At 46.9% G+C, this 23,837-nt stretch overlaps 1 protein-coding gene across 1 annotated transcript in view; it reads left to right on the top strand.

Annotated features, from left to right (window-relative positions):
* LOC144118948 (evasin P985-like) overlaps positions 1-23,837 on the top strand; it is a 44,808-nt gene that overhangs the window by 6,814 nt on the left and 14,157 nt on the right. The window contains exons 2-4 of the mRNA XM_077651707.1: positions 6,909-6,941; positions 10,586-10,641; positions 22,885-22,953. Of these exons, the coding sequence (XP_077507833.1) occupies positions 6,909-6,941; positions 10,586-10,641; positions 22,885-22,953 (158 nt within the window). The remainder of the gene's footprint in view (positions 1-6,908; positions 6,942-10,585; positions 10,642-22,884; positions 22,954-23,837) is intronic.

The following is a 23,837-nucleotide window of genomic DNA, read 5'->3' as shown; positions in this document are numbered from 1 at the left end:
CTAATACGAATTTGTTCCCTCACGCATTCCATCCGCCATTCCACCCGTTAGTTCTATCATGTTTCTTTCCAAATCTCACTCAGTTGTCCTTATCTTAAACTTCTCCCTTTTCGTTAGCCTCCACATTTCTGCCCCATAGGGGAGTAATAGAAAGATACAGGTGTTTTATGCTTTTCGTTTGAGAGATATTGGTAACTTACCATTCAGGATCTGAGAGAACCTCCCATATGCGCCCCACCCCATTCATATACTTCCACTTATTTCCCAGTAATGATTCGGATAAGCGGCCACTATCTGCCCTAAGTAGACGCACTCTCATAGCACTTCCAATATCTGATCACCAGTTGTGAACTTCTTTCCCCTTGCGAGATAGCTGAACATTACTTCGGTTTTCCGCATGTTAATATTTAGTCCCGCCGTTCTGTTCTGCTTCATTGATCATTCTCCGCGGTGCGTAATCTGAATGACTCGGCAAGGAAATGTCATCTGCGAACCTCCGATTATTTACATATTCTCCTATAATTGTTGTCCCTAGCTGTTCTCAATTCCCAACTGTTCCCGCCTGTAAATAGGCGGTGAATAGCATTGGCGAGATCGTGGGCCCCTGCCTGATGCCCTTCGTTATTGGAATTTTATTGCTGATATTTTGGAGGACCGTGGTACCTGTTCAGTTCCTATATATATATCTTACAGTAATTTCACCTAAGGCTCTTCTACGCCCTGATTCCTCAATGCCTGCATGACTGCTGGCGTTTCTACTGAGTCAAATGCTTTCTCGTAAACAATGAAAGCTATGTATAGGATTTGGTTATATTCAGCGCATTTCTCTATGCCGTGACTGATAGTGTGAATATCAGTTATTGTGAAAGAATATCCTTTAAGAAAGGCTGCCTGGTGGTCATTTGGTTGACTGAAGCCTAAGGTTGCCCTGAATCTACTTGCGATTACCATAGTAAGTACTTTGTAGGCTACGGAGTGTAAGCTGATCGGTCTGTAATTTTTCAAATCCATGGCGTCTCCTTTCTTATGAATTAAGATAATCTTGGCGTTATTCGTATCCTGGGGTAATGTCGAGGTCATAAGACATTGTGCATACAGGGTGGCTAGTTTTTCTACCAGAATCTCTCCTCCATCCTTCAACAGATCTGCTGTTACCTAATCTTCACCAGCTGCTTTTTCCTTTTACATTGCTCCTAAGGCTTTCTTTCCTTTTTGTTTACTGGCGGGATGACGGATTGCTGTGTGCTATTGTCTCTATCATTAGCGTTCAGATTAGTTTGGCAACTGTATAGTTTGGTGTACAACACTTCGCCTTCTTTAACTATCTAATCCATAGTGCTAACGAGATTTCCCTCCTTGTTCCTGAACGCATACATCTCGTTTTTGCCTATGCCTAGTTTCCTCTGCAACCGCTTTTAGGCTACTTCCGTTCTTCAGAGCATGATCGACTCTCTCCATATTAAACTTCCTTATGTAGGCTACCTTGCCCTTATTTATTAACTTCGATAGCTCTGTCAGTTTTATTCTGTCGGTAGGGTTAAACGCCTCCATGCTTTGGCGTTTCTTGATCGCATCATTCGCCACCTGAGATAGCTTTCCGGTATCCTTTCGAACTGTCCTATCGCCTACTTCTAGTGCGCACCCTGTTGCGATAGCAGTGACATTATTGTTAAGTGTTTCAGCATTAAGATCGTGTTCCGCAGTTAAAGCAAAATGTCTGTTCTTTAGCGAAATCCTGAATTCATCTACTTTCCCTCCTACAGCTAACTTGTCAATGGGGTTCCGCTTACCGAGTTTCTTGCGTTCCCTCTTCACGTCTGAGCTAACTCGAGACCTTCTATTCTGTGGTTGCAACAACACACTTTTCCGAGGCCCTCCACATCCTTCACAATGCTAGGGTGAGCGCACAGTATAAAGTTATTGCTTTTTAGCCTAACCATTGGGGATTTTCTACATCAACTTCCTGTTTTCTCGTTTTCGGAAGAAAGTAATCATCAATATCATGGTTTGTAACTGCATTGGTGGACGCGCCACGAAGCACGCGACCCCAAACCAATCGGAGAGCGCGGCTCCCAGGTTTTCCGAGATTAGTTTCAGTCGTATATATAACCTTTGTAAAGTTTCGAGACCCAGTTATTTTCTTTTTAAAAAATGATTCCCGAAAGCAAAGGTTGGTGCCTAAGTGTAGCGCCATCTTTCATGCTAACCTCAGCTATTTATTTTACTTAGCCGGTAGATGGCACTACATGTAAAAAATACGCTCACAATAGTCGTCTGCGCATTCTACTGTGAGTGTATGTGGAGAGATGGACGTCCACCTCGAACAGCGTGTGAACATAAAATTCTGTATGAAGCTTGGCAAGACCGCCACACAGACGTATGAGCTCCTTCGTTACGCTTTCGGCAAAGAGACATTATCGCGGGAGTGAGTTTTCGAGTGACAGAAGAGATTCCTTTCGGGGAGAACGTCAGTGGAAGACGACACAAGGCAGGGGCGCCCTCCAACCTCACGGAATGAAAACATGGCTCGGATCAGGGAAATCGTACAGAAAGACTACACTATTACAGTTCGCATGCTAGCAGATGTTTTTGACATAATAAGGCAACATGTCACAAATTTTTGCGTGAGAATTTGGTTAAACAAAAGCGGAAAGCCAGACTTGTGCCGCACTCCCTCACACAGGACCAGGAGGACACGCAGACATCAATGAGCGCTGATTTGCTCTCCGAGGCAAAGAAGCATACTGCATTCGCCGACAGCATCATTGCTGAAGACGGTATTTTCAATACGATCCTCAAACAAAGAGGCAGAGCGGCGAACGGCGGTCCACAAGCTCTCCGACATCTAGAAAGGTGCGGCGACAGAGGACCCAAACAAACACGATGCTAATAGTTTTTTCGATGCCAGAGGTGTCATACGTCACAAATTCGTGCCACAAGGGCATACCATGAATTAGAAGTTTTATATCCGCGTTATCCAACACATGTGTGATGCACAGTGCTGCGACGCCGTCGCGTTTCTTATGGGCATCTGGACAATGGAGCGTTTTCCACGACAACACAAGGCCGCGCACTGCTCTCAGTGTGACAGGATTTCTCGCCAAGCACAGCATTACTGTACTTCCCCATCCGCCTTACACGCCTGACTTCCCCTTATGCGGTATTTTTTCCTGTCTCTAAGTGTGAAGAGAGTCCGAAATGGCTTCAAGATGGCGAAAATGGAGGCCATTGAAGACGCCCTGCCAAAAGAAGCGTTTTCCCACTGTTTCCAACAGCTCAAGAAGCGTTGGAAGCTGTGTATAAACTGCAAAGGAGACTATTTCGTACGGGTGCTGCACAAATTATTTCAAGGTTGAAAGCATTTTTTTTAATGAACTCAGTCTCGGAACTTTAAGGACAAAGGTTGGACATGATTGCGGCAGCGCGCAGAATAATTCCTGGCGAAAGCGGCTGACTCACTGCGCTGCTGTTAGCTTGCACTGCAAAGAAACTGGTGGAGCTGTGCAGCTGTGCACAGAGAACGCCACGAGATGATTATATGCTTCTATCTTGCGCTCAGTTTGCAAGCGATATCTGGCAGCCGAGAGTCAGTGGCTAGAGCATTAGACATGCATGTGTGCTTTTTCCATAATCCAATTGGCAACACACGACCTGTTTGTATATAGCAAGGAAACAGACTTGCCCTTGTAGAATTAGATACGGTTGTCCGTTCAGCGCGACGTGCCGTACTGACGCACTGCTTTGATTTACATGAGGCCGATACGCCAGAATGTTTATGCGTTACTGTTTCTTATATGCAAAAACGGTTTTCGAGCCAAGCACTACCACCGCTGATTTTGCTTTCTTCCTGACTTGAAATTCACTAATCAGTCGCGTCGGCGCCAAGAAGGAAACTACAGCATTTGTCCGGGCCGCCGCGGTGGCTCAGTGGTTATGGCGCTCGGCTGTCGGCCCGAAAGACGCGGGTTCGATCCCGGCCGCGGAGGTCGAATTTCGACGGAGGCGAAATTCTAGAGGCCCGTGTGCTGTGCGATGTCAGTGCACGCAAAATAACCCCAGGTGGTCGAAATTACCGGAGCCCCTTCACTACGCCGTCCCTCATAGCCTGAGTCGCTTTGGGACGTTAAACCCCCATAAACCCAAACAGCATTTGTCCGTAAAGTTCCAAGATTGAGTAACATTTAAAAATATGCGTTTAACATTGAAATCATTTGCGCAGCACCCTTTCGAAATAGTCTCCCTTGCAGTCTACACACATTTCAACGCTTCTTGAGGTCTTGGTAGCAGTTGGAAAACTTTTTTTCCGGACTGCCAGCTCTTTTGTCGTGGTCCCTTGAAAGGCCTCCACGCTCCGCATCCAGCAAGCAATCTTTTAGGGCTCTCTTCAACGAAGGAACCTGGCAAAAATCGCACGGGGAGAAGTCAGGCGAGTATGGCGGATGGGGAAGTACAGTAATCTTGTGCTCGGCGAGAAATTGTGTCAGGGCAGGGTGCGGATTTTCGTTGTCGTGGAGACGGCTCAATTGTTAAGATGCACATAAGTCAGGGCTACCGCGTCGCAGTGCTTCATGCATGTGTTGCAGCAAGCGGATATAAAAATCCTGATTCACCATCTGCCCTTGTGGGATGAACTCGTGGTGTATGACACCTCTGGAATAGAAAAAGAAACTATCAGCATCGTCTTTGTTTCGGTCTTCTGTCATCGCACCTTTCTTGATGCCGGAGAGCTTGAGGACAGCCATTCGGCGCTCTGCCTCTTTGATGTTCGTATCGTATTGTTTGATGATCGTTTGATGATCGTCTTCAGCAATAATGCTGTTGATGAATACAGCATCATTCTTTGTCGAGGAGAGAAAATCAGCGCTCATTGATGTCCGCGTGTCCTTCTGGTCCTGTGTGAGGGAGTGCGGCACAAGTCTGGCATTGTGCCGTCGTTTTCGAAGTTTTCACGCAAAATTTGGTGGCGTGTTGTCTTACTGATATCCAGCGCATCTGATCGCATGTGGACTATAATGGCGCGGTCCTGCTGAATGATTTCTCTGATCCAAGCCACGTTGTTTTCACTCCGTGAGGTTTAGGGGGCGCTCCTGCTTTGTGTCGTCTTCCACCGACGTTCTCCTCGAAACGAACGTCTTCTGCCGCTCGAAAACTCACGCCCGCGATAATGTGTGGCTGTTTTTCCAAGCTTCGCAGAGAATTTTACGTTCAGACACTGTTCGCGGTGGATGTCCATCTCTCCACATTCACTCACAGTGGAATGCGCGGACGACTAGCAACAACGTAATTTTCTACATGTAGTGCCATCTAGCAGCTGCCACAGCAATTAACATAAATAGCTCAGGTTAGGCGGAAAAGACGGCCCTACACATGTTCATGAATATTTGTTAGGAGGATGTTTTCTACAGAAAAAAATAAATCTTTCTCCAAAGTTTACGGACAAAGGTTGTAGTTATTCCAAATCGCATGCTACGTGTGTCGCTTTAGAGTGCCTGACTTGGAGTGGCGACATGCGGGCGGCACAACGCCTCACCGTTTTCCAGGGATTCTGGACTTGCATGGTTATGAAGCTGTACTGATGTCTTTGCTTTTGTTGTTGGCTGGGCGAATTCCACACGGGTATAAAAGTCTATCACCGTCTAATATTTACTGGTACAGGCCCAGCTGTCCCGTACCCTTTAGGTTTCTCGGGTAATAAGGTATGTTGAGTTGACATTTAGTGCTTATAAGGTGTCATGCCTTATGTTTAAAAAATACCTACCGGATCCCTTTTCTGGTTAACATCCCTAACTTTCCCTCCTCCTCTTTATCTATCTATCTATTGCACATAAATTAGTCGAAAACAGTAAAAAAAAATCTGATGGTCTACAGTGTAGCTAAATGTTTTATTATCAATCAGTGCTTCCCATATGCTGGATGCCCAACTCCAACTGAAAGCGTCATGGATAACAATGCGCGCTGTTCGTGTTCAAACTGACATTACCGATTTTGCATGGTATAAATAAAAATATAAGGAGCTCAAGAAAAAGAGGCACGCCATTTCTCAAAACGAAAGCCACTTCTGCGGTGCTTGCATGATGTAAAGCAACATATTATTGCTTAGATTCTAGAACAACTGTTACATCCAGAAACATATATACTAAGTTCAGGTTCGGTTTTTCAGCGTAGGAGCTAATGCCATTTTGTTATTTTTATGCATCTAAATGAGTTTTTTTATCGCAATAGTTCTTTGACGTATTGTTTTGGTGCTCGTGTTTTTATGGTGTCTTACCTGTGCATACCTTGTTCTAGTGCTTATGTATACGTTGCGCTTAAAACCATGACCTGAAACCTTATTTGTGAATTTTTTGGCGCATATATCCACCTGTCTGCAGTAAGTAAGTAACACTATGGTTAGTACGTAACACTGCAAGAATGTCAACGAGCTAGATCCGAAGGCGCAAATTCTTTGTATCACGACCGGCAAGGAAGCCATGTCATTGTGAGGCACCACATTGAACTTGGCGTTTAAGTTGGGCGCACGCAGCGACGAACGCATGGGAGACAGTAAACTTTGTTTGCTTCGTTTGATGAGGCGAATTTGCAGTGCTTGATAGTCGATGTCAGCATAAATGCCCACGGATGCATTACACGCGGTCGACGCAAAACCATACCAGATTACTTAAAAGCAGTCATCATGATCTAACCATGCAATGCATGCTATGTATTACTGCACACTATCGCGCTCGTTACAGGGTGCAGAACTCACATTGAGTTTTCCGGTTTTGGCAAGAAGCGTAAGCATTGCATCATATTTTTTACGCCAACTAAATATCGTCTCCTGTTTTCTAATGAATGCACCCCGCTTGATCTCCTATACACACGCATAGTGCGAAAAAAGCAAATTGCTTCTTGTGTCATATTTTCTGCAGGTGAAAGCAACAATGAAAGTTCTGAAGAATATGGTAAGTGCGCATTAATCCTTATGGATTTGCATGATGAAAGTAGCGGTACACTCCCAACCCACTCGGCGCTTGGTATGTTACCTTTTCAGGAGTATTGTGCGTTGGCTCTTGCTTGATCTTTTGATCTTGCTTTGTTTGGTTTCTGGTTTGAGATTTTGTGGTATATATATATATATATATATATATATGAAGGGAGCTAACAGTCACCGAAACCAAGGTGCATAGGGGAACGTTAATTTTTTTTTTTATGTGTTATGCTTATCAGTGGGATAATAATACTTGGATTAATAAATAGCTTAAAGAAAATTACTTATAAAGCAGCAGAAAAAACAACCATGCCGCCGGTGGGATCCGAACCCACGACCTCCGAATATCGCGTCCGGTGCTCTTACCAACTGAGCTACGGCGACGGCTGTCCAATCTGCTGCTCTCGTGGGTATTTAAGTTTACTGGGTGTAAGCGAGCCTTCAGAGTGTTCACCAGCGCCACCCTCAACCATAGCGGCGGACGTAGCACGTCCTGTAATACCGCGAGCGTGACGTAGAACGTCATCTAACGGCGAGGGCGGAAACTGTGCGAGAGCCCTCTTATGCTACCTATGGCATCAAGACTGCCAGAGCCGAGACCCTCGTTAAGCTATTAGCAGACAAGTTAAATGAAATGAGGGGCCCGTTTGACAAATTTATGAAGGGAGCTAACAGTCACCGAAACCAAGGTGCATAGGGGAACGTTAATTTTTTTTTTTATGTGTTATGCTTATCAGTGGGATAATAATACTTGGATTAATAAATAGCTTAAAGAAAATTACTTATAAAGCAGCAGAAAAAACAACCATGCCGCCGGTGGGATCCGAACCCACGACCTCCGAATATCGCGTCCGGTGCTCTTACCAACTGAGCTACGGCGACGGCTGTCCAATCTGCTGCTCTCGTGGGTATTTAAGTTTACTGGGTGTAAGCGAGCCTTGAGAGTGTTCACCAGCGCCACCCTCAACCATAGCGGCGGACGTAGCACGTCCTGTAATACCGCGAGCGTGACGTAGAACGTCATCTAACGGCGAGGGCGGAAACTGTGCGAGAGCCCTCTTATGCTACCTATGGCATCAAGACTGCCAGAGCCGAGACCCTCGTTAAGCTATTAGCAGACAAGTTAAATGAAATGAGGGGCCCGTTTGACAAATTTATGAAGGGAGCTAACAGTCACCGAAACCAAGGTGCATAGGGGAACGTTATTTTTTTTTTTTATGTGTTATGCTTATCAGTGGGATAATAATACTTGGATTAATAAATAGCTTAAAGAAAATTACTTATAAAGCAGCAGAAAAAACAACCATGCCGCCGGTGGGATCCGAACCCACGACCTCCGAATATCGCGTCCGGTGCTCTTACCAACTGAGCTACGGCGACGGCTGTCCAATCTGCTGCTCTCGTGGGTATTTAAGTTTACTGGGTGTAAGCGAGCCTTGAGAGTGTTCACCAGCGCCACTTTAAGCTATTTATTAATCCAAGTATTATTATCCAACGGATAAGCATAACACATAAAAAAAAAAAAAAAATTAACGTTCCCCTATGCACCTTGGTTTCGGTGACTGTTAGCTCCCTTCATAAATTTGTCAAACGGGCCCCTCATTTCATTTAACTTGTCTGCTAATATATATATATATATATATATATATATATATATATATATATAAATTGTCACTTAGGGTCATGCATAACAAAGTGTAGTACGTGGACAGAACACTCACAGCAGGATGCAGGCAGGCCGGCTTGGGCAGCCCTGAACTGCACTGCGGGATGGCGTCGCCAGTCTCATCTGATTTGCCGACTTTTCTTCTTGAGCCCACATTTCAGTTCAGTTGTGGGTTGCCGCGGTGGCTCAGTGGTTTAGTGCTCGGCTGCTAACCAGAAATACACGGGTTCGATCATGGCCACGGCGTTAGAATTTCGATACAGGCAAAATTCTAGAGGCCCGTGTACTGCGCGATGTTACTGCACGTTACTGAAACGCAGGTGGTCGAAATTTTCGGAGCTCTTCATTACGGCGTCCCTCATAGCCTTAGCCGCTTTGGGACGTTAAACCCCTACCAACCTAACCATCAGTTCATTTGTTAGGTGGCCGAAAAGGCTGTGATGTCGTAGTAAGCAGGCAAATCGGCTTTTCAGCCCCACCTTGGTCCATAGTGAATCTATTTCGCTAGTACGGCAGCAGCCATATTTAAGCATGCCATGGCTTTTGCTACATGGAAATCACAACTGTCTTTACTTTAGTCAACACGAAGGCAGAAAGGGGCAAATGTTAGTCCGGTATTAGAAAATGCCCTGAATTTGCAGTTCCATTGCCAATATAGGAGTTATTCGGTTTTGTCAGCAGCGCCCCTTATTTTGACTTGTCCGGGCGTTCCTGCGAGGCCCAGACGTAGCTTGTAGACTCGCTTTCGGGATATGCACGCGAAGTTCCTGTAAGGCTCTTTTATTTCTGTAGTGAAAAGTTATGGCTTAAAGGTAGGGTAACGTTTACGCTATACGACTTTTTTTACTTGTAGTCGTTCAACAATGTAATTACTCGCGTAATGGATGAACTTTGCTTCCTCAAAAAACTTCTAGAAAAGGGGTAATACTTTTATTACAATACAGAAAATTAAAAAAAAATTAAGCTATAAGAGTGGGACGGAAAGCGAGCTAGGCGAACAAATAGTTCATCTGGTAAAACAACTCTTCTAAATAAAAGAAAACGTTCCCTTCAGCACGGTTCTTTTGTTCGAGGGAATGGTCAATACATTTTCTTTTAAACATGGACGCATGTCTCGCGTAGTGGCACATAATTCTCTCCAAAGAGAGACCATCCAAAGCTCAGTACAGCACAATTCACAGCTCTCAGCGCGAATCCCAAATGCAAATAATGGTATTACCCCTGTTAAGTGAGATAGAGAAAAGACACATTTCGCGACGAGGTGCAGTTTCCGTTGGTTCTCTGATTCCCCAAGAAGCAATCTGATTGGCTTTTTGCCCCCTAGGGTAAAAGATGCTATTCCTGACACTACAAAGATGGCGTTTCATGTAGCTGCGCAGTTGTCCAAGTCGCTGCTCTTCCTGACAGCGTTCAGCAGTGCGATTCGAAAACATTTAGGCTGAAAGAGCCATCGCGGCGGCTACTAAAAGGAACCGCGCTTTGAGCTCTGGATTTATATTCGCTTATAATGGAAGCATTTACTACACACAAGCGATCTAGCCGGCACATGGTAAGGGGGTGCGGCCGATATAAATAATCACGGCGTTAACTCATGACACAATCAAGTGCGGTATGTAGTCTTAACCTGCGTTTCGCTATCTTTTTCGAGGGTGCTAGCATGTATGAGGACAAGTATCCTTATCAATAGCTGGAATATTTGGTGTTTGTGAAGCAGTACTTGCCGAGTGGCAGAATTTAAAGCTGCATCATACTGCACCTGCACGGCAGAACCCGATATTCACTTGCGACATATGAACTTGAGAAAAATGAAAAGATTTGTAGCTGAAAATTGTTTAGGTGGGGTAAGCACATCAAGGTAAACTTCTCGCTCGTTCGCTTTTTTATAATTTTCATGGCCCCTTGAAGTAGCGCAATGACGTTTACCTATAGCCTGGCGTTTATTCTAATTTCAGATCTGGGGTGTTCTTGTGCCGTTCCAAGCCTTTTCAGTCCTAGAAACTGTACAGCGGTAAGTTTCCATAGAAAATTATCCATGTTACTCTCCACAAGTACCGGTCCGAATATAAGCCGAGACATTTCCGAAATAACGTCGCCTTACTCTAATACCAAAGCTATCGTTGCGATTTCTTTTAGTTGTTTTAGTTGAAAAAAATAACTGACTCTTTAGCATTGCTAGCGCAAAGTGGGGTTTATTTTGAGAAGCTTCGCAAAGGTAGCAGAACCAACAGCAGTTAGAGATCAGTTAGTCCATCCAGGATCGTATATCAGGCGATGAAAATGCACCTCGCGAGTATGCCCATCATCTTCTTTACAATGACCCTGGGCAGAAGAGGAGCCATGCTGGATACTGAAGGGGCAGACAAGACAGCGGGGTTATGGAACGCCTTGAGGCGCTCGGCATGTACAGTCTATAAACCGGGGAAATGGAAATTTCGAGAGGACGTGTGTGGTTCAACAGTATAGTTCACAGGGGATGTTCGCTTTGAGGTACGATAGGGGCCCTGATATTTGACGATAAGTTTCTGGGAGAGGCCCGGAGTACGGGGAGGTATCCACAGCCACAAAATAGAGCCGGGCAGGAAATGCTGGATAAGTTGATCTTCGCTGTGGAGGGTATTATGGATAGACTGAGCAGCTATCGTGGGCGGCCGAGCTATCTGGCGGCAGTCTTCGGCGTGCCTGGATTCTTTAGAAACAGTGGTGCACTGAGATTTGTCAGGGCGATAAGGGGAAACAGTATAGATGGGAACGGAGGGATGTCGACCGTAGAGAAGGAAGAAAGGAGAAAACACTGTTGTAGACTGCGTAGTATTATTGTACGCTTACGTAATACAGTCAATTAAGAATCAGCTTCTAGTACGTGTGATTCCAACTGATGTACGTAGCAAGCATATCACCCAGATTGCGGTTAAACCGTTCAGTGAGGCCTTTTGTCTGAAGGTGGTAAGCAGTGCAAGTCCGATAAACGACGTTTCACTCGCGAAGCATGGCTTTGATGACGTCATATCGGACGACACGATCACTGTCACTGAGGACTTAACGATGGGCACCGTGTCGAGTCTGAACCGCCGCAGAAGGAAGGACGCCACATCTTGGGTCACCGCAGTAGGGAGCGCGGCGGTTTCAGCATAACTCGTGAGGTGACCAACGGCAACAAATACCCACCGTTTGCAGGAGCAGTACACGGGGGAGGTTCGTATAAATCAATGTCAAAGCGGTTGAAAGGGCCAGGCGGACAAGGTAGCGGCTGGAACTCGCCAGCAGTAGGGTTAGTGGGTGTTTTGCGGCATTGCCAGTCTATGAACTAACGGACGTATTTGAAAATGAGGTTGTACATGCCACGCCAATAGCATCGAAGGCGGAGGTGCGTGTACGTTTAAAAAAGGCCCGCATGACCGCATTGTAAGTCAGCGTGTAAACGTGAGCAGACGTAGGATTTTAGGTGGCGAGGAAGGACGAAGAGCCATTTTCGTCCTTCAGAATGATAATTACTGCGATAGAGCAATTATTTTCAGATCCCAAAATGCGAATCTTGATGGCGCAGAGTAGGCGATGGTGTAACCGCAGATGGGTCAGAAAGAAAGTCAAGCTGAGCCCTAATTCAGGGATGCTTGCACTGTACAGAAGGTAGGTGAAAGATGGCGGGAGACGGTGCAGGGGCCCTGATTTTGCAGAGGCTGGTAATTTCGGCGGGTAGCAGGGAACGAGACAAGGCATCGGCGTCTTGATGCTTGCGTACCGACCGGTAGACGAAATGAATGTAATATTCTTGGACGCCCATCCCACTGCCCATCGGGTCTAGCGGCGGGAAGGATCTTTCAATGAAGAATGGCAACACAGGGCGTGATTATCCATAACAACATCAAAAGGGCGGCCGTAAACATTAGGGCGAAACTTGCCTATTGTCCGCACAGTTCCGAGGGGCACTTTTTTTCGTCACAGAATAGTTAAACTCAGCCTTCGTAAATGTACGGCTGCCTAGGCAACTACATATTCGTTGCACCCAGGTTTGCGCTGGACGAGCACTTCACCGAGACCAACACCACTGGCCTCAGGAGACGAAGCAAGGTGTTGTAGGCGTAGTCGCAAGCGGGTGACCCGGCCGAAAAATTGGCTTTGGTTTGGAGCAGCTGAGTCGAAGGCGCAGCAATTGATGCAATGTTGCGAATGAAACGCCTAAAATATGCGCAGAGCTCAAGTAAGTAGCGGAGCTCTTTATTAGTGGAAAGTTTAGGAAAGGCAATCCCGGTGCGAAGTTTGGCGTAGTCAGGGCGCACACCATTTTTCGATAGAACGTGACCTAAAATTGTGGCTTCACGGGTAGAAAAAGTGAAATTTTAAGTTCAGCTGCAGGCCGACGTTTGTGAGGCATGTGAAGATGTGCTTGAGGCGAGAGAGCTTTGTCTCAAAGTCGAGCGGATAGATGACTACATCGTCCAAGTAACACAGACACGTTCTCCACTTGAGACCACGCAAAACTGCATCCATCATTCGCTCGAAAGTAGTAAGAGCGTTATATAGGGCCCAAATGCATTACGGCAAACTCGCACAGGCCGTCAGGGGGCATATGCACCGGTGTGAATGTGGTGCTTGACAGTCGACGTGCGCCTTAAAGAGGGTTGGTGGCGATCGAAGGAGGGACGTAACTCTTCAAGAAGCATAAAAAAGGTGGGTTCCCTGTAATGAAATAAGTGTGGCATGAACAGAGCGGAAGAATAGGTCGGTCGGTTGGATTATAGGTGAGCGGAGGGCGCCCATTGCGAGCGGCGGCGTATCTTTGGCGGCGTCGTGGTAGAGAATAGAATCGAAGAGCTGCACGGTGCCGGCGCATTTGCAGCAACGCAAAGCGAAGGGGGTTGAAAATGGGTTGGAGACCCAAAATGCGGTAAAGCGGCAGCAGACAGGGATGGAGCAGAAATGTATGAGACGGCGTCAGGAGGCCATTTGCGTCGCAAACAGAATCATAGGAGAGAGGCACAATCACGGAAGAGCTCGCAGAAAAATCGGTACTGTCAGCGACAAGAACTTTGGCAGAAACAGAGACATCGCAATGTTCAGTCTCTGGCACGGAATTCAGCAGCGTAGAAAGCGCTACTTGAGCTAGAGCACTGCCGACCATTGCGTCGTGGAGCAATAGGAAGTTCCAGACCAAGATGGTCGTACGCGAACAAGACGGCATAACGATCAACTCGATCAAATAGAAACTGTCCTTTATGACTACTCGAGCAGTACACGCAGCTAACCGCTGGATGAGGTGCGAGTTGCAGTTTGTAACGACAGGCTAGAAAGGGGCGTCTTCACTTTCCTCAAAGAGCGACAAAACGCTTCATCCATGACAGAGACCGTAGTACTGGTGTCGACAAGCGCCATCACAGATACACTCTCTGCAGAAATTTTAATTAAGTTAGCGGCAGGCAAACCAGGCCTCGCAAATTGCGATGACTACGCAGTTATCACATCACGAACTGTGGCGCCTAGTTTTCCTCTTGATTTGCCGATAGAAGATGTCGCATCAGCGAAATGGAGCGGAGACGTGAAGGCGAACGGCTACCAGAGAAGGCAGTGCGGTCAGGTGAGAGAATGGCTTAGGGACGGCTCAGCAGTAGGTAAGTACTCACGCTGGGGCCAATAACCATGAACTTCGGGGAGCTGGTCGGCAGACGTTCATGCGCCGACGGCAAAGCCGCACTACACGGCCTGGCAAGGCACAGAACTAGCAGATCGGGCTATTGTAAGGAGTGCTCCAAGAGTTTCCCCGCTGAGCTGGCGGCTGAATAAAAGATACGGGTGCTCGAACGAGATCAGGAGGGGGAGCATAAGTAGGTGGTCGAGGTCTCGCCACAACGTCCGCTTATGTCCGTGGGGTTGCGACTGGTGTGGGGTGAGGTGCTTGCGAAAGAGCCTCAGCTATCTGTTCTTAAATAATCTGGCGGCGATGCGGCGCCAGGAGCGGAAATGAGTGGGAACTGTCGAGCAATTTCTTCACGGATGAAGCTCTTGATGTGCGGCAGGAGCGGTGACTGGTTGCATGCATCCGTCAGGAGAGCAAGACACTCGACGTGCGTGGTGTGTTCGCGAGTCAGAGCCCTCTGCTTCGTAGTTCGTCGAAGCTCTAACATAGAGTGACGATTTCTGCGACGGTGCGCAGGTCGCGCGCTAATAACTTCTGAAATACGTCGTTGCTGATGTCCTTGAGAATGTGCCTGATCTTATCAGCTTTTGACACCTGTGAGTTCACCCGCTTGCACAGGTAGACGACATCCTCGATGTAACTGGCAATGTTCGCGCCAACCTGCTGACACCGCGCAAGCAAGTGGTGTTCAGCGCGGAGTTTTCTAACAGCCGGGTGGCCTAAGACTTCTGTGAAACCTATTTTAAAAACGGACCATGATGAAATGTCCACCTCATTGTTCTGATACCGCAGATTCGCTATGCCCGTCAGATAGAAAACTGCATTTGCCAGTTTGGCTTCCGCGTCCCATTTGTTGTATGCGCCCACCCGCTCTTAGCATGTGAGCCATCCTCAACATCGTGGTCAACGGTGCCGCTGAGGATGGCATATTCTTGCTGGTGGAGAGAACCGGCAAAGGCGACGATTAGCCGAGCGTCGGCAGGCATCGAGGTAAGGGGTAGCCTGTGGCTGAGGAGTTCCAGGGCAGGAGGATGTTACCCGGTACCTGCACCATATGCAAGGTAGGGTTTATTCGGGAAGCTTTGCAACAGGAGCAGGGACAACAGCAGTCCGAGATGAGTCAGTGCATCCATGAGCGTGCAGAGTGATGGTCATGCGGCTCGCGCGTATGTCTGTCTTCTTTACATTGAGCACGAAAGAACCTGCGAAGCCATGTTTCCTGAAAGGTGGATACCACCGGCACGTACCGTAATGCGTGAGCCCCGGTCCTCTTGCAGGCGAGGCGGATGATTCACCTCAACGCCATCGCTGCCTTCCCCAATGGCAGGTGCTGTTAAAGCTAATGGTTGGTCACTCAGGAAGAGCAACCTGAGCTGCACGAGACCTACCACTGGGAGCACCTGCCACATCAGGGTAGTGGCGCATCTCTTAACCGCTGCCCCACTGTGTCCAGGTGGGGTATGATGACTCCCAGAGTTCTATGAATATAAAGAAGATAATAATCTTCTGCATGTTTGAAAATTAACCTCTTACGCTATCCCGTCATGCCCTTAAGACTACGCTTAAGTGTCTTCTCGATTTTTTTTATTCTAGTATTGTCAATGCCTTGTTTAGAGAGAATGCGGAACGCGTTAAGGACTCCGGGGTCCAATCTTACGCACGTATACGCAGTCAAAAGTGCCACAACTATAAACATTTTGAAGGTGAACCACAAAAATGCTTGAATATTGCGCAGAAAGCCGCAATAACTTCAAATAGCTAGTTCCGCCGTCGTGATAAAATGAATGCATATGAGATAGCTTGTATGCATCTGTCCGTAGTGTGTAGCACGGCATAGAAGTATGAAGTTTCGTAGGCTCATCATAATGCACTTCGCGTTGACAGCAGGTGAAAATATTTAGCACTTTATGATACCCTTTGCCTACCGGGCGTGCATTTAACCTAACACTATAGCGCGCCGCGGTTGCTCACTGTTTATAATGCTAGGCTATTGACTCTAAAGACGTCGGCTTGGTCCCTGCTGAGGCGGTAGAATTGCGATGGAGGAGAAAGGGTAATTTTGCCAACTGGGGTTCTTTAACGTGCCCAGCTGAGATCGAAGATTGAATGGGTCTCTAAGATTTCGACTCCTACGATACGCTACAGCAGCGGCCGTGGTTCCAACCTACTTTTCTCGGGTCAGCAGTCGAGTAGCTTAACCATCCAGCCAACGCGGCGGCTCATTCATGATGTCTCGGCGACTCAGTTTTAGAGTGCCTTCTCGCAACGGACTCGTCTCCTTACCACCGCGGCGAGTAGGGCCCTTCTTTCACGCTACCAAGAATCTACCAAGCTACCAAGCTACCAAGAATCTGGCCCTGACCAGAATTCTCCCTTCCATTATTCCCCCCATCTTCACACGGACTTTGTCTCTTGTCACCTAAGCCAGGAGCGTCAGGCCCGTGTCGTCAGACCCGTCTCCGCAGCCTCCGTAGGCCATGCGTTCAAGACAACACGGCCATGTATGTGCGTGTGCCGTCGTAGGTACAGCCCCACCGATATGCCTACCGCAGAAGCCATCACTGTAACCATCACCATAAAATTAAGAGGCACACAACAGAATGGCTCCCGTATATTTACTGACTATCAAGCCGCCTACAGAGCCGGCACAAGTGATCGTGTACCGCGCATGGCACCCTGCGTTCTTGGCGGCCATCTTCCGCAAAAATTAATCATCATCCAAGCCCCAGGACATGCAGGTCTCGATGGCCGACGCCCTAGCTCGAGAATATACCTACTGAGCGGGGAAAACTGGCTCTACCCTCTGCCTCCTCTCAACCGATTATTTTCACCCAACTAGAGACCTTCCGCGTAAATGGGCTCCTCACATTTCCGCTACAGAGGCTACTCTCCCCGGCGGACTCCTACCAACTCAGACGCGCCCAAACACTCACTTTCCCCAATCTCCACCACGTGCACAGCATTCACCCAGCATTATAAGCAGATTCAAGCCTTAGTGTGGTGATATTCCCACATTTACACGCATTACATGAACATGCACAGCTTAACCGCACCGAACAATTTCAAGCCGCTCAACGTGACGCACAAACAGTCGGAGGAGACGCTGGCCTAGTTGCCACCGCCAAATCGTCGGCGGAATGTACTGTAGTACAAGACAGATGACCACACCCACAATCCCCTCCAGTCTCCATTTGTACTGTCAAGCAGTGGTGACGGGGAGTTCAAGTAGTGAGGAATACAGCAAAAAGTGCCTCTAGAAGTAAACCGCTTATTTGGCTGACTTGGGCCCACAATGGACCGAATCATTCGGAGGCAGCGAAAGCAACAAGAGTGCTCGGCGGATGTAGAGCAGAATTCCTGCCACTGTCAGCTGCACTGAATTTAAAGCTGATAGTGAAATGTCGAGATATGCGTGTAAAGTTACCACAACATTTTGGAACAACGTAGAGTCGGCTACGCACGTATGCGATCAAACAAGATAAATACCGTCGCGTCTTGTTTCACAAACAAAAGGATAAAAAGGCGAGCAGGCAGCTTTGAAGAATGAACAAACAGTACAAGGATTCGTGGGAATATAGTTAGTTTACTTTCTCTCTCTTCCTGCGTGATGCGAGAGAGAAAGCATGGAGTGAAAGAAGGAACAGAGTGGTCTATAGTCGGACACAAGAGAAGAATGCAGGATCCTCGTTGAAATTAGATTACCTGCAAGCCATGACTCCGTTTAGGCCATTGGCTGGAGGGCCTCCTCTGAAGGGCATTCTAACTGCATTCTTGTATCTGACTTTAGCGAAGGGCTTCTGGTGAATTTAGGCAATCTGAGGCAAATTGCAACAGTAAAGTCGAAGCGAATTAATCGGTGCGACAAGCTCCTACCTTCGGTTTCGACGACGCCGTCAGAACGTAAACGCCCAGTGTTAACCGGTTAACAGGTGATGTCTCAAGACACGCTAAAAACGGACGAAAGCAACTGTCCATTCCGTAAGCGCCGGCATTACGTTTCCGGAGTTCCGGCATTATCCATCGCTCCTCTGCGGACCAAGTGAGAGCTCTCCGCTGCGGCGGCATTCGCACCTATACGACCAGTTAACCTCACGAACCCGATCGAGATCGAACACTGGAATTCGCATTAGCTGCTGCGGTGTAAGAAAAGTTTCTCTTGATCGACTGGTGGAATTCGCCATGAGTTTGTTAAGCGAGTAGCGAGATCATATAGCACACGGACGTCATTTCGTGTTATGCCGCCATCAGAACGAAGCCACTGCGGTCAGGATGGTACCAAAGAAACGTCCGACCGGGGCGCAGGAACCTACGGGAAAGGGTTGAGCACGACGAAAACCACCGGCCTGATTCTCAACTTGCTTAGTGCGTCATGGTCTGCCCCTGCCACACTCTCCTTAACTTCTTCCTAGCACAGACCACGAGTCGATCCCTTTGAGAAGATAGTACTACATCATTCTTTTTTGCCTTGTAATAATAACCCAGAAAAAGAGGCGCAGTGTTTGGCTTGCGCGCTCCTGACTGCTTTAGCAGATCACAAGCAGCGCCCACAGGAAAAGACGAGTACGGCAAACATCACTCTATGCGACCCTCAAATTTGCATCCTACCCACAAGAGTGGTTCAGTGGCTTTGGCGCTCGGGTGCTGATTGCCATTTTACGGGTGTGATCCCGGCTCCGACAGCCGTTTGTCAATGGACGTGCCGTTAAACGACCGCATGTGGTCTAAATTAGTCCCCAGCTGCGCACTACGGCGTTCCCGTAGCCAGTTGTCTCATTTGCTCGTTGCAGCATAACAAAATTATATGGCACAATTTCACAATTATTCCCTTACGCTACTAGGCTATTCTTAAGCAGGGCATAAGTAGACTGACTTGGGGAGAGGGGGGGGGGGGTGAGGGCGCTTGAAGCGTGTGCCTCTGCTGCTCCGTGCTGCCGTGATTTAGGGGAATGCAAACTGTTTAAGAAACTTCATCACAAGTTGCCTAAAGCAACTTGCAACGCTCCTCTACTAGTCCTGGAGTCTCCATGTGCGATAAATCTTGTGTCTGTCGCATGAAAAAATTAGGGGAACACTTAAAGGGACAGTGTAAGCCCTATTCCCCCATCTATTTCAGGGCACGTTCCGATACACTTTCGTGAAACACCATTAAAGAAAATACCAACCTCTTAATATCAATTTTGTCGTATCTTTATGATCTTTCGACGTAAGGAAAACAAAGTGACACAATTAGAACAATTTTTTATGAGTTTTTCCTCGAGCACAAGATTTAAAACCATTTTTGCCATTCTTTCTGTATGTAAACTAGAACAGGACACTGCACATGATTAATTTTGGTTCCCTATATTGCCACTTGCTGATAAAAGGTAGAGACAAAGAAATGGCCTTGTGGCTCTCATCGTTTTGAAGACAATGATACAATTAGAAACGAAAAATAGTGCAGTCAGTTTGAACTAAAAGTATCTTTATTGGAAAGTTTTCCAATTTCAGTGATGGCAGCTGTTGTTGACATCCTTAGTGCGTTTTGTTCTGAGAGGCGATATTTCGAGCTTTCCGTCAGGTGATGTGAATGAAGGACTAAAATGCTGCCATGGAGCCTTAAAGCTTTATGATTGTTTATAAATACGTTTTGACTCAAATGAACCAATGAACATCCAGTTTCGTTCCTAGAATCAAGTTTCAAATGGCTGGCAGGACATTGTCTCTGCAAAAAAGGTAGTCTGACCACACGCTTCCTCGTTTTCAAAGCTACTCTTGAAAGAGAAATATGCAAAACAGGAAGCAGTGCGATATACAACCTTTGTCCGTTGAGTTTCGAGATCGATTTATTTCCTTAGAAATGATTCCCCAAAGCAAATGTTGGATGTATGGATGGAGGGATGGATGGATGGATGGATGGATGGATGGATGGATGGATGGATGGATGGATGGACGGACGGACGGACGGACGGACGGACGGACGGACGGACGGACGGACGGACGGACGGACGGACGGACGGATGGATGGATGGGTGGATGGATAAGGCTGAACACTAAATCGGGTAGTGGTTCAAGCCACCTAGCCATGACTTGAGAGATTTTACTCTTGTCGTGATTTTAGCCACCAATCAGATAACCTCCGCTTGGTTACTTCTACCAGCTTAAAATGTTGGTGCGTATGCGTAGCGCCATCTTTTCGTACTAATTTGGGTTATTTCTGTTAATTGCAATGGCAGCCGCTAGATGACACTATATGTAAAAAAGACGTCACTAGCCGTCTGCGCATTCTACTGTGGGTGAATATGGAGAGGTGGACGTCCACCTCGAAGAGCGTGTGAAGATAAAATTTTTTGTGAAGCTTGGCAAGACAGCCACACAGACGTATGATCTCCTTCGTAACGCCTATGGCAACGAGGCATTATCGCCGGCGCGAGTTTTCCAGTTGCACAAGAGGTTCGTTTCAGGCAGAACGTCGGTGGAAGACTACACAAGGCAGGGGCGCCATTCAATTTCACGGAATGAAAAAAAAAACAAAACGCGTCTCGGATCAGGGAAATCGTACAGCTAGACCGCACCATTAAAGTCCGCATGCTATCAAATGTTCTCGACATTAGTAAGATAACGTGCCACCAAGTTTTGCTTGAGAACTTGGGGAAACGAAAGCTGAATGCCAGACTTGTGCAACACTCCCTCACACATTACCAGTAGGACACACGGACATCAGTGAGCGCTGATTTGCTCTCCGAGGCAGAGAAAAATGCTGCATTGGTCGACAGCATCGTTGCTGAAGAAAAAACATGATGTTTTCAACACGATCCTCAAACAAAGCAGCTGAGTGCAGGATGGCAGTCCACAAGCTCTTAGACGTCGAGAAAGCTGCGGCGCACTACTCTCGCAAAGCACAGCATTACTATACATCTCCATCCGCCATACACGCCTGACCTCTCCCCATGAGATTTTTTCCTGTTTCCTTGCGTGAAGAGAGCCCTAAAATGTCGCTGGATGGGAAGTGTGGAGGCCGTTCAAGACGTTACGACGAAGGAGCTGACAGGAATGTAAAAAAGAAGCGTTTTTCAGATGTTTCCAGGACTTCAAGAAGCGTTGGAATCTGTGTGTAGACTGCAAATGAGACTATTTTGAAGGGGTGATGCACAAATCATTTCAATGTTAAACGCATTTTTTAATGAACTCAATATCGGAACTTCACGGAAGAAGTACATGGCTCAGAGGTTGCCTGCATACTGTCTGTTATTGCCGCAGCCCGGGCCTTTCGTCTGACATCGTGACGCCCTGTTAGCATATACTTGGTTAAAGGTTTCACCTTGTGCTTCAGTCGAGTGCCTTCAGAAAGGGTGGCGAGTTTCGTTATCTTGTACAAAGGGTGAAGGTCTACCTCGCCTAGGATGTATCACCCGGCGTCCGTTTTGCAGAGCCGTTCTGTGTGATTGGATGTATGTGCTTTTAATTCGCTCGTGCAGGGCATTATGTTACCCTCAGTTCCAGCAGTTAGCTGTTGCCAGCAAAACAGACGGTACCTACTGCCGCCCTGTAAGCACCACGAACGACGCTATCAATACCATCTCTGTCCTTTTGCAAAATTAGATAATACGGAAACGAGTATGCGACTTTGCTTAAAAGAAATGCTTGCGTGAGGCTACATTGGCCAGGCTCCTTCATGCCCCCGTGTCTCATTGCGATTCTCATCAGCCCGTCAATCTGTTTAGAGGTTCTTTTCGCGTGCTGAATAGCCTCCATATCCTGCGTATTGTTTTGAACCAGCATCCAAAAAACCTTGATACTCTTGAGATCGGGTATGCAGTTGCTATTAAGAGCAAGGTTTATGGTGTTGACCGATGCGTCCACCCTGCGCTCCCTGTGCTTGTGCGGAATGATGTGTGGCTCGGACTTGCCATTTGAGCATGTTCGTTGAGCGCGCGCCCACATCTACGGTCGGAAGAAAGAGAGCGTGGGAAGAATGCCTTTGCCAACCAACTTTCGCTGATTAATGCGCTAAGCCGGTAAGCTAGGTCTACATTTTTTTCTTCATGCTCAGATCGTCTGCGTTTTCTTTTTTTGCTCCTCTCCACTGTTTCCGTCTGGCCGCTCAGGAGAGGAAAGAAATATGAAAGGACTTGTGCACGGCCCTGTTTCGATGGGCTGCCCAGTTTCGATGTAGGCCGAACACAATAGGCGCCCGTGTGCTGTGTGGCGTATAGATACGCAATTAAAAAGCAGAGCCAGTAAGATGAAAACCCGGAGGGAAAATTTTCACCAGACAGTAATCCCCATGTGCGCTGTTTTCCCTCCGTAGTTTCTGCTTCTCCGCGCTGGTTCACTACTAAGTCACATGGTGCAGCTGTGGGAATGATATGGTAAGTCTTAGCTCTTAAGCGATAATGCAGACTTTAATTTTATTTCAATAATTCAGAGCGCTAGTAATACATACGGCCAACACTGCACGAGCAATAAGCGATCTAGACTAGGCATGGTAACAAAATGGCTCCATCTTAAAATATTACAGAATATTGCCTGTTTGATTCCTTTTTTTGTTCAGTGTGATGATAATCTTCCTTGTGTCATAAGCCCTTCTTTTTTAGAAAGAGCATAACGTTCTCGCCTGATGTTTTCTTTCGTTTTCTCTAGTATTCCATAGGATGCATTTACACCTGCGGAAATCAAAGCTGCACACTGGACGACGGATATCCTTGCTACGTATGTATGAACTGTAGCCTCCATCCTTTATTCTGTTGCATTTTACTTTCTCCTTTTCATTCCTACATCTTCGGCTGAGTAATTTAATATTTTGAGATATTTCGATTGGCAATGGAGAACCATTGCATTTAGTAGTGTACTCGTTCATCCAGGAAGAACGGCTGAGTACATAAGAACAGGGTTAATTCGTACTTGTGCTATGTAGGCCGCATGCGTACTTACGAAGAAATGTGCACTTTTTTAACGATCAAGCGCCTTTTTTTTTTAAAGCAAACTCTTGAATCTCATTTGTATTCTATTGAGCGCGTGATGGAATTATACGTCTGTCAAAGTTCCGGTACAGTATTGATGGTTCCGTTCACTCAACTGTGTAGACCGCGTAGAGGTACACATAGCACATATGAAAATTCATGTGAAGCATGCGAATGACTTAATTTATCGCAAGCGATATGCTGCATGCGCGAACGTGACGCTTGTGGTAGACACTTTAGAACACGATGCAATTCCGGGTGTGCAAAATTATGGCAGTACACTAAAACACGCCTTAGCCAAAAGTAACATTGGAACTAAAGCACACATTTCGTTGCCTTGTATTGTACACTTACGGGCCTCTTGTTCGCATGCGGCGAATTGAATGACTGATCATCTGTTTTTATAGACTTCACCAGCGCTCCAATGAGCACCTGCATGATTTAGCAATGGGCCCACGTTCAGCTTGAATGAGCGTTTGGTTGATGAGATGTCAAATGGTTCTAGGAGCAATGGTAATGCTCTGGGGAAAGCTGTGACTAGTCGATTGTGTGTGATTTTCTATGTGTGTCTCTTGCAGCCCCCTGACTCGCTAGTTTAGGCCGCGTTGCAATTTTTACGGGAAACTTTCGGCA

This window comes from Amblyomma americanum, chromosome 2 (genome assembly GCF_052857255.1).
Source record: "Amblyomma americanum isolate KBUSLIRL-KWMA chromosome 2, ASM5285725v1, whole genome shotgun sequence".
NCBI classification, from domain to species: domain Eukaryota; kingdom Metazoa; phylum Arthropoda; class Arachnida; order Ixodida; family Ixodidae; genus Amblyomma; species Amblyomma americanum.
This window is presented reverse-complemented; position numbering and strand designations above follow the sequence as displayed.